The 10,581-nt window shown below is 39.6% G+C and overlaps 1 protein-coding gene across 1 annotated transcript; it reads left to right on the forward strand.

Moving 5' to 3' along the window:
- On the forward strand, nucleotides 1-7,948 carry LOC141903044 (deoxyribose-phosphate aldolase-like). Its single transcript, XM_074790931.1, has 8 exons — nucleotides 1-37; nucleotides 582-679; nucleotides 3,092-3,239; nucleotides 3,996-4,094; nucleotides 4,805-4,939; nucleotides 5,345-5,473; nucleotides 5,988-6,100; nucleotides 6,578-7,948. The coding sequence occupies exons 1-8, from the start codon at nucleotides 7-9 to the stop codon at nucleotides 6,782-6,784; spliced, it is 960 nt and encodes a 319-aa protein (XP_074647032.1). The 5' UTR covers nucleotides 1-6; the 3' UTR covers nucleotides 6,785-7,948.
- The last annotated feature ends 2,633 nt before the right edge of the window (nucleotides 7,949-10,581 follow it).

The raw sequence follows: 10,581 nt of genomic DNA on the forward strand, positions 1-10,581 counted from the left end.
AGAAATATGGCTGCTAGAAATCCTGGATGCGATTTTGGTAAGATAATTTTTGCTGTATTCTTCTCCTTATCGCCGTCGAATGCATGCTTATTTTTCAATTTCGTACGAAGATATACGATCTGAGGCATATACTACGGTATACGATTCATGTCATTGGAATCTAAGCCTTCAAAACAGAAGGAACAAAACTATCCGGTCAAACATGTCAAACAAGACAAACTATTTACAGATGTATACAATTTCAGGCGTGAATATGTACTTTTCGGAACTTTGATGAAACTCATAGCCTGAAAATTCCTTTTTTTCTGTATGATTGTACAAAATGGGAGCGACTGTAGTTCAGGTTTCCCTAATGCCAATGGTTATGTAACTAACCTAACCATAACAGTAACACTGACCACGCAGTCGAAGGGTGACCTTTACTACTACTACACTGCGTCTGCAGTTAGACCACAAAATGTGTCATTGTGGAAGGCAATAAACAAACATGAATAAATTAATTGAGGAAGGCCCTATATACCTTACATTGAAATTTTCTATTTAGCTGCTATTTATTAAGTTGCGATAAATTTCTTGTTTAGATCCGACATGGTTCGAATCAGTAGATATAAATCTTCCTGCGGTGAAGAGAAGAGCGGCGACTCTCGGCACAAGAAGAACTGTTAAAAAACAGTGGCAGGTAGCTATAACACTGGGCCAGAATGGAATCTTCGAGGCGTTCTAGCAGTTTATTAACGAAAAGTGATATTTGGTGATATCTTGATATTTGGTTTGTATGTTTTGTTAGAAAATGCCATACTCTACAACTTTGCTATTTATATTGATTACAAAATATGCATAGGTAGCAATTGTGAATGTGCTCTCTAATTAGGTACAGGCCAATTCGCCTTTGTGTGATCCCAACTGGTAAAGAATATTCACATTTTAAAAATTTCATCGTGAACAAATGTGAAGTATGCAGGCTTTCTTCAGTGAAACAGGAGTGCAAGAAAAGAAATTTGAAAATGAGAAAATTGGACGATGCACCAATCTCACAACTGTTATTATTATTAGCATTGGTTGACGTCTATGACGTCATGCCAATGCTAGTAAAATGGATCGAAAATAGTAGTACGAAAAAATAGCGCCGACTCTTCTCATTTTCATAGTAACTTCAAATTGTCACTCCGTTCACGTAAAACATTAGAAACAGCTGAAAATGACTAAAAAAAATGTTTCAATTATTCCCCACAACATAGCGTCGCCAGATTTCTGATTTAATGGTCCAAAAAGTTATTCAATCGCATTTTTCTCGTTCATTATCTGGTAGATGAGAGCGGGTTAAACAATCGCGTAGCGATATGTCCGCATTGACATTGGCAGTAAAGATTGGGGAACAGCCTCTTCTGAATAGAAAAACTATTAAAAATTATGTACCTCCGGTTTATAAATATCACAGTGTTTGGATATCACTGTTATTCCAACTATCAGTATCCATGGGATCATTTGGGATTAATTCTCGTATGTGATCGTGCGGGAATGCCTTTACTAAAGTAAAAACCATTTCACGATGACACGAAACATCGAACGGTAAACGGTAGGCTACCACCATGATACGATATCACCAATAAAGAAAGATCATTTTATTCAATTTTACCAGAGTTGTTTATTGGAGGAAAATATCATTGTTAAGTACGCCGAGAACAACCATGTTGTATTATCAATCATTTGACTGACATAGTAAAATTTGATTCGGCAATATTCTAATATAAGTTTTCGTTTAGGACGCCCTACACGCCTGCTGCGCACTCATGAGGCGGTAGCACCCTCTTATGCACTCGGCAGAGATTCGCTTTGTAATGCGCGCCGGGAAAAAATACCTTTTATTATCTTGTCCATGCGTTAAACAACAGTGATTGAATTTACGCGTTGTTTGTCGTAAATTGCAATATTGCCATGGTTATTTGCCGCTGCTGTAGTTTTTTGGAATTAAATCGAGCGGCCTCTGTAGCTCAGTGAGATAAGGTGTGATGCTGTTGAATCCACTATCAATGCTCAGTTACAAGTGGGTTCGAGTCCTGCTTGCTGTGAACAGTGTGCGGGCATCACTTCAAAGGCCGTACCGTCGTGAGGTTAAATAAACAATCCAATAGGAATAGTATTGGGAAACCAAGATCCAAACGACGTACGTAAAGCCAAACAAACAAAAAGACAAACAAACAATCATCAGCCGGCCTCAGTGACACCAACGCCGGCATCGCTCTCTGTGACGTTTTGCATGCGTACATGCATCAGAGCTTGGAGCTCTAAGATCAGAGGGTCTTGCAATTGCATTCAGAAAAATCGTTCTGTTTTTGTTTTCATTATTCAGTGGGGCCTAACAGTTCATGCGTAAAAATGGGTTTTTGTATCCAAATCTTGAATGATATAAATATCTTGGCTGGGACATGATGGAAAACATCAGTTTAACTAGTTTCGTCTTTTTAACAGAATCGCATTAATGAGGTTTAACAGTACAAATAGCCTAGGCTAAATCGTTCGGCAGAAAATAAATTCATTTTCAGGAATAAAATCGTACTAGACAAATAGACCTTTAAGTCTGTGGTCCTCCCAATCAACATCGTCATAGAAGATTTGCCGGCAGATGTAAAACATTATAACCACTAAATACCACAGTATAATCTACCAATGCTTCAAGGCACATGGGCCTCTTGTTTCGATTGTTGCCCAGGCTCAAGGCCAAATTTGTGAAATTGAACCTTGTGAAATTGATAAGTTTTTCTAATAGTTGGTAAAAAATAATAATACTCCGGTAGTATTTATGAGGCTTGTGGCGTTACATCCAGCCAGGCTGCTCATAGGCACTCTACAGATATCCTTCCGTTGTATTTGATACCCAGCTGTATCTTTTAAACCCAACAGCCAACTCCCTGGGGAGAAGTAACTTGGGAGGTATCTATCAGGCCAGGTAGCCATTTAATCCTGTGTTTGGACAAGCAACGAGGAAAAGTGTCATGTGCTGTTAGGGTATTTGCCCGGGGACTCTATGGTGATGTACGCAATTTAAATGACCCAACGACCCTGCTTAAACGTTGTTTCGTTTCATTTTCAGACCGCTTGGCTGCTTCGCGCTGTTACGTGCATCGATCTCACGACCCTTTCTGGCGATGACACGTGCGCGAACGTACAACGACTTTGTTACAAAGCCAAACAGCCGATCAGAGAAGATCTACTCAAATCATTAGAAATGACGAACAAAGGTAAGATTTGACATTTAGCTCTGTGTTTGTGAATTATAGAACCACAAAGCTCCGGTGAAAGTTGTTTCCAATGAAACGGGCGCTATACCAATGTTTGACATTATTATCATCTGATGCAGCCATCGAATATATTTTCTTGATTAAGTGCAATCAGTTGTTCATCTTTAAATATATCCTATCCATCTTATGGGCTTGTCCAGGGAAGTCCTTTTTCATTCCTCGACCCACTGAATGCCACATAAGATATTTTATGTTCGGGGTTTCTTAGTTGTAATTTGAGGAGCGAGACGAGAAAAGGCCCTTCAACCATTAAACTCTGCCACCACCAGTATCCAGTATTCTATTGCATGAACCCTGCAGGCAGTGAAAGTCCGACATCGTAAACTCCTGGGCCCCTTAAAAGAGCACTCCTGGACCCATTTTTTGTTGTCCTTTAATTAAATTTCACTAATTTGTTAGTTTAGGATGTTAAGTTATCCACAATATGACCAGATCCACACTGGTAAACCCGGTGCCCATATCCAATTTTGGAATGTTTTCATATAGAAAAACTCACTAGCTGACTAATTATGCCCTACGAAATTAATGACTAGTGGATTTTTGAATTGAAATCATTTCATTTGATATCTCAATGTATGACGTCAACCGATGAGCACCGACAGGTTCCGTAATTATGGTACTGATGTTATATATATTACAAAAAACTCCAAAAGCATCAACTTATAGATTATAATCAAACTTATTCATGATTTGTAGGTATATCTTGTGGTGCGGTTTGCGTCTATCCAAATCGTGTACCCGAAGCCGTGAGATTTCTAAAAGAAGCCGGAGCTAGTCACATACCAGTTGCATCAGGTATCATTACCGTATTACGAGTATCGATCAAATCTACGAACCTGTATTCCAGGAAATTTATTCTGTCAAAGTTTGTTTTAACGACATCCTATCATTTACAATATATACCGATGCCTACTTTGGAGTGGCGTGGCCTAAAAGTTAAGGCGTTGGCTTCTCAATCGAGATGTCCAGTGTTCGAACCCCGGCTATGCTGTAGTGTCCTTAGGCAAGGCATTAATTCACACTTGCTACCGGCTGACGACGCCTGATCGTGATTTGCTGATCGGTGTTGTATCTCCCCAGGGAGAGTAAGACTGCTATGGAATGGTAACAGAAGCTGGGTAATAATAATCAGGTTTGACAGCGCAGCTGAACTTTGTACACAGGTACATGGAAAGAGGCGCTATCAAATTTGTGTTTATTATTACTTAGCACCAACATTTTTCCAAGAACTAAGTGCTACCTGACCTTACTGAAATTCAATAAAGATATCATTGTGCATACGTAATGCCTAGTTTCAACTATGGCTTTTTTATTGACTTCTAAGCTGTAGTTGTTACCATAGAAGTTACTAAGGGATTTTGATAACTGACTGAGTTGAGAAATGAAACAATTCACTCAGCAATTAGAAGGTGCTATGTTGTCTCCTAAGAATTAGTATACAAGAGCAACAGGTTTAAGAAGGTATGGTAATAAATCATATCACACGGTGCATCTTCTATCTTCAGTGGCAACTGGTTTTCCAGCCGGTCAAACTCCATTGCAGTGTCGTCTCGCCGAAATTCGCTGGGCCGTGGAGCACGGTGCTAAAGAGATCGATATCGTGATAAACAGGACGTATGCTTTGGCTGGTAACTGGAGAGGTAAGTCAGATGAATCAATTATGTATGAGTACTTTAACCCATCTAGTGTATTTTGTTGTTTCACTGATTAATGCGATGATCGAGTGGGTCCTGCCTGCCTGTGCAAGTTTATGGTGTTAATTTGAAGCCTGGACCCATCCCTTAAAACACTAAATACTTCTGACCATTTACAAGTTGTGCTCATGAAGGCTTCACTAGTGTTTGTTCCGGGAAACTAACTTGAAAACTAAGCTTCAATGGTATTATTGGAATTATGATTTTCGAATTGTAGAAGGCCATATACTATAGGACTCGGGGGTAGTGTATCTATATGGCCTTTTACAATTTGAAATTATGGATGTGGTCAGCATTCAAATTGTCCGAATATATTATGGATTTCATGACCTGGCATTTACATATTTATAGGAGTGTATATTGAGGTAAAACAAATGAGGGAAGCTTGTGGCGAGGCTCATATGAAGACAATACTTGCTACTGGTGAACTAGGTTCACTCACTAATGTTTACAAGGCTAGTATGGTGTGTATGCAAGCAGGTTAGTACCGTCTACTTACTGTATTCTTCCAAGTGGTTGAATTAAGAGAGTTCCTTTTTGCATCGTGAATATTTTATGTATTCAGGGGCCGGATCCATAGTCGAGACTTATCCAAAAGTGGTCTTAAATCTTAAGACTTGTCTTAAGTTGTTAGATTAGCTATAGAACGAAGATAGTCTTCGACTGGTCTTAAGTCTAAGCCATGACTATGGAACCAGCCCCAGTAAACTTTGCCCTACTCAGTAGCATTGGGACTGAATATATCACGGAGTCGATCAAATGAATTGCAAATCAGGCAATTGTTAAAAAATTTACAGATTTTACCAGTTTTCTGATCTTCTTAGCTGGTAAACAGATAAATTTTACCAGTCCAAAGATGGCTGCTTTCTTGAAATTTTATTTTCACTGTCCAATCATTCTTGAATAGAACTGTAGTAAGGTTGGGTATACTGCAGCTTGAGTAACATGTTACGGTAATGTAAATGAGTATTGAATGAATTTTTTGTCTCTTCAGGAGCTGACTTCATTAAAACATCAACAGGCAAGGAAGGCGTTAACGCTATTCTTCCAGTTGGAATTGTCATGGTTCGCGCAATTCGAGATTTCTTCCAAAGAACTGGATACAAGGTACATCTGAATTTATCGTAGTCCTTCCAGTCTTATCAGCAGTTTTCGTGGTCCAGTCATTCTAGCTCAAAATCGCCTTTACAATCCCATCCTCCCTTGCCGGGGATTCAAACTTCATGGTATCGAGGATTTCGTACCATTCACAGAATCATGATCGATGCTATCAGATTTGAATAGATTAGGTCCCCATAAACAAATTGCCTTTCACAAAAAGATCAGAACCCCAAGTGGAAAATGTCCTTCGCTGTTTTAGCTTTCATGAGCTGGATTTATGGATCGCAGTTTTAACATTTTACTTCGGTCAGCGATCAGACAATATTGCAGTTAGATAAACGCCGGGGTCAGTTTAAACTGGCTGATATTGCGAAACCAGCCCATGAGGCTTTAGCACCTCAGATATAGATATTTGTTCCGAGTACACTTTCGCCAGCTCGGCCTGTATTTACCGGTACGCTATTTTTACGCCGCATTTTTTAGATCGGGTTCAAACCAGCCGGTGGAATACGTTCGGCTAAAGACGCGTGCACGTGGCTGTCGATGATGAAAGAGGAATTAGGCGACGAATGGATGCGCAACGATCTGTTTCGAATCGGCGCCAGTTCGCTGTTGACGGACATCGAACGGCAGATATTTCATTGCGTTACCGGACGTTATGCGGCCGCTCATGAACTGGCGATGGCGTAACTTGCCCCGAAAAATACTAAGGCTGCGGTAACGTTGAATCCTGCTGTCTTCTATCATTTTATGCGATGTAAACTGTAGGGGTCAGTTTTATAGACTGGTATTAACTTTAACCCAGGGTTAACTCAATTGAAAATGAATTGAACCGTGTTCTGTACAATGATCTAACCCTGTCGCTGCGTGCGTGCTTGCACTGCCAGTGCGTATTACATTTTCATTAAGAAAATCCGAATTTACAATTTCGTTGCATACAAAAATTGTCTCACATGCGTTTCTAATCTTTGCTGTGTGCTCTATGCAGGTTAAACGTTACATTAACAAAATATTTGGTATCAGAAACGTAGAGTATGAAAGGCTTAGTTGCAGAGTGGTTTAATAAAGCCATCAGTTGTTGGTCTTGTCAATCCAAGGTTCATTGGTTCTAATCTCGGAGGCAACAGAGTCTCTTCTCTGGTCACTCGCCCCAAAAAGAAACATCGAACTCAGTAGACACTGATATTCCAAACGTACTCTAGGTCTATGTATTTTGTGTTGTTTGTTTGAATGCCGTATTCATTTTGTTTCCATCAAAAGGTTTGCAAAAAATGTTCTAGAATCTTTGTTCCAAATCACAGTCATCCCATGAGATACAAAAATAATTCATTGTAACCGCAGCCTTATAAGAGATTGGAATGGTTCTTGTTTTCTTGATTAATTATGTTACCCTTGCGAATATTGAATTGATTTGATTGATGCGAATGTTAAATTGACTTGATTGCTTCTTGGTAGAACTTTAATTCTGTCTTTTGTTGGGGGGAGGGGGTGTTTGTGGCGTGCCAAATCTTTGTCGTCATCTATTCTATAACACATGATTTGTTGTTACAATGATGAAAATTTTAAGCTAAATCTCAGTTCTTACTGCAGTAAACTCTCCCTTACTCTGTAGGGTTGGAAATAGAAGGCTTTTCTAAAAATATGTTAGTGAAATTCGCCGACTTGGTCCGTACCGAGTAAGGAGAAGTGTACTGACTGTACTAGCATGATGTGAGGTGGATGAACCGTTACTGGTTCCTGGTTTTACGTAATCCGTTAATTAGAGACAGTATTATTTTTACACAATTGTATGTGCTATATACATATCTATCTAATATCTTCTGGTATAATGAAATAAAGACGTATACATGTTAACCACGTTCAAAGTACGTATTTGCGTTATAACTTTCGTTGGAACAGATAAAGGTTGATCGTGTCCTGCTTCTCAAATCTCTTCTTTTCGCTGTTTGAACGTTCTCGGTATTTGCTTTATTACTACCGCTATTGCTGATCGAGATAAAGGCTGGTCGTGTTCCGCTTCTCAAAAATTTCTTCTTAGCACTGTTGGAACGTTCTCGCTCAAGTTCCTTATCACTCGATGGACCTTTAGATTTACCATCAAATGGATTGTAGATGCCACCCTATCCCGACACTCTGAATAGGCGATCGTCTAGACTTCACGCTACTTTGAATGTTTGAAGATGTTCCTGGGGATTGGTACTTGTACACATGTAAGTCGTGCTGCTATGTGATATTACATGTACATCTCATCGTAATACATGTGTATGTACTTCTAATCGTAAAAGGGTAGAATCGTGGCTTCTTTATAATGTTTTGGATTTGGTCCCAAAACGTATGTAGTAGGAGTACATGTAGTAGTTGTGTAGTAAATAACAGCAATGTAGTCTTACGTCTCCATCTTGTAGATTCGTCTGTTTATTTCTCGTGGCGTAAAAAACAGTTTTTGCAATGAAAAGTCTATTTCAACTGGACATCCTGTAATTGACCCGATATTGTAGTTCCTTTTAAGCGATTCCATATTAGTTCAATAATACTCTTCTTGCACGACGTACATTTAAATTACAGTAAACCTTGCCTAAGTCTGATCTTTTGGTACCAAGAAAAATCATCTGACTTAGAAAAAGTCCGAATTTGAATAAGTCAGATTTCCAGGCTTTTTCCGAAGGGAAAATCGGGAAAAAATCAACATTCATCGGATATGAGCGATTATCTGACTTTCACCGATCCGACTTAATACGCAAGGTTTACTGTACGTATTCGTGTATCCGATCACGAACCCTAACCACGCTGAGACCTACGAGCAATTATCTGTTCAGATAATTGCTCGTAGCTGAAACCACGTCGTAAGGTTTATAAATGCGGGTGCTGATTTCGTCTCAAATAATTTTTCATTTGAGAAAATTCTATGGCTTTCTTAAGTAGAAAGTTTGACAAACCATAGCAACCGCGAATTATAACGACTCTCTCTAATCACGTGGTATACCTTCTTGATTTTTTAAAAGGATTCTCACTATCCCTCGCTACTGCACATTAGTTTGGAGCATAATTCCGTTAATCGTCCATAAATCTTTCTAAGGGGCTGTAGTGCCATTACACGAACATCCGATGCATCGATAGAAAAAAATTATCAACAAATGGATCGCGATAAACGAACTATGAAATGCGACGAGTGCGATGCAGATCCGAATCGGTCTCAAACCCAGGAGCAACAAATTGCCGAATTGACACAAAGACTAAAACAAAACGAAGCCGAAGTTGTAAGTTTAAAGAAGCTTCAGACGGCTACTTGCGAGGACTTAACGGCAAAAATCGACACGAAAAATGTCGAGTTGGACTATTTCGTGAGCGAGAAGAATGAATTGTCCGATGAGATATCAAGTTTACAAGCGCTTATCAATGACAAGGACGAACTTATAGCTCTCATGGACGAACAAATAAATGAGTTAGAAGAAAGTAACGGTTAGTTCAAGCAGCTCAGGAAATATGGACATTTCGTCTTGTTTTGAGCCCAAAGAACTTCTGGTTAGGTGACACATATAGGCATGCAAACCTGGGTGAAAATGATTCCGTTTAAGCCCAACGCTTAAAAAAACGTTTTGCGAAATACGTTTTGTGAAAAACGTGTTTTCTGTTTCGGCGAAACAAATTTTTTGCCGTTTACGTTGGGCTTTAATGTTGCCTACGTCTGCATGTCGACCTTTTACCACGAACCGAGATATAGGCCCCTACTTCACCCAGTCCTGAAAGTGGCCGGTTCGCGGCGCTCCGTATAGGCCTACTGAGTGTTCTAAGAGCTCGCGTCGATAGCGATATACCACTAACACTAAGGTTCTCAAAGAAGCCTATACATGTACCAGGGTGGCCACCTACCTGGAAATCAGGAACAAGTCAGGGAATTTGTTGAGATTGTTATAGGCCTATAGAGCGCGCGTAAGATCAAACAGTTTCCGTCTAAGCCTTATGTATTTGACTGTGTTAATTGATCGGAAAACAATGTGCATGTCAGGGAATAGTCAGAGAAAAGTCAGGGGAAATAGCAAATCAAACTGGCCACACTGATGTATGCTAAAATTATATGACAAGAAAACATTTCCCTTATGTGCGCGTACTCGTTATTCCTGCTTTCACCGTTTCGGTTATGATCCACTCTTCTTCTATAGACGAGAAAGGACGAACGATTCGAGCTTTGGAGAAAGCGTCGAAGGAGCTGAAAAATTACAACGCTCAATTGAGTATCGACAGGAAAAATGTTTGCGAAGAAAATCGTAAAATGAGAGAAGAAATAGTCGGGATAAAACTCGAGAAAATGGAACAAGAGATAATAAACAAGAAACTAGCCGAAGAAGTGAACCGACTGACGGACAAAACCAGATCAAAGACGGGTGAAATCGCTATCCAGATTTTACGTATATTTGTAGCAGAATTTTTAGAATATTCTCATTGAAAACGTTTCATCTTGCAGGTAGATGTGGAGGCGTCGTCACCAG

The sequence above is a fragment of the Tubulanus polymorphus genome, chromosome 1, assembly GCF_964204645.1.
Source record: "Tubulanus polymorphus chromosome 1, tnTubPoly1.2, whole genome shotgun sequence".
In the NCBI taxonomy this organism is placed as follows: domain Eukaryota; kingdom Metazoa; phylum Nemertea; class Palaeonemertea; order Tubulaniformes; family Tubulanidae; genus Tubulanus; species Tubulanus polymorphus.

Excerpts from the sequence above, each read along its gene's own strand:
- LOC141903044 (XM_074790931.1), top strand. The coding sequence starts at position 7 with ATGGCTGCTAGAAATCCTGGATGCGATTTTG. Across the intron at positions 38-581 it reads AAATCCTGGATGCGATTTTG|ATCCGACATGGTTCGAATCA; the intron begins GTAAGATAATTT and ends TTTCTTGTTTAG. Across the intron at positions 4,940-5,344 it reads TTTGGCTGGTAACTGGAGAG|GAGTGTATATTGAGGTAAAA; the intron begins GTAAGTCAGATG and ends ACATATTTATAG.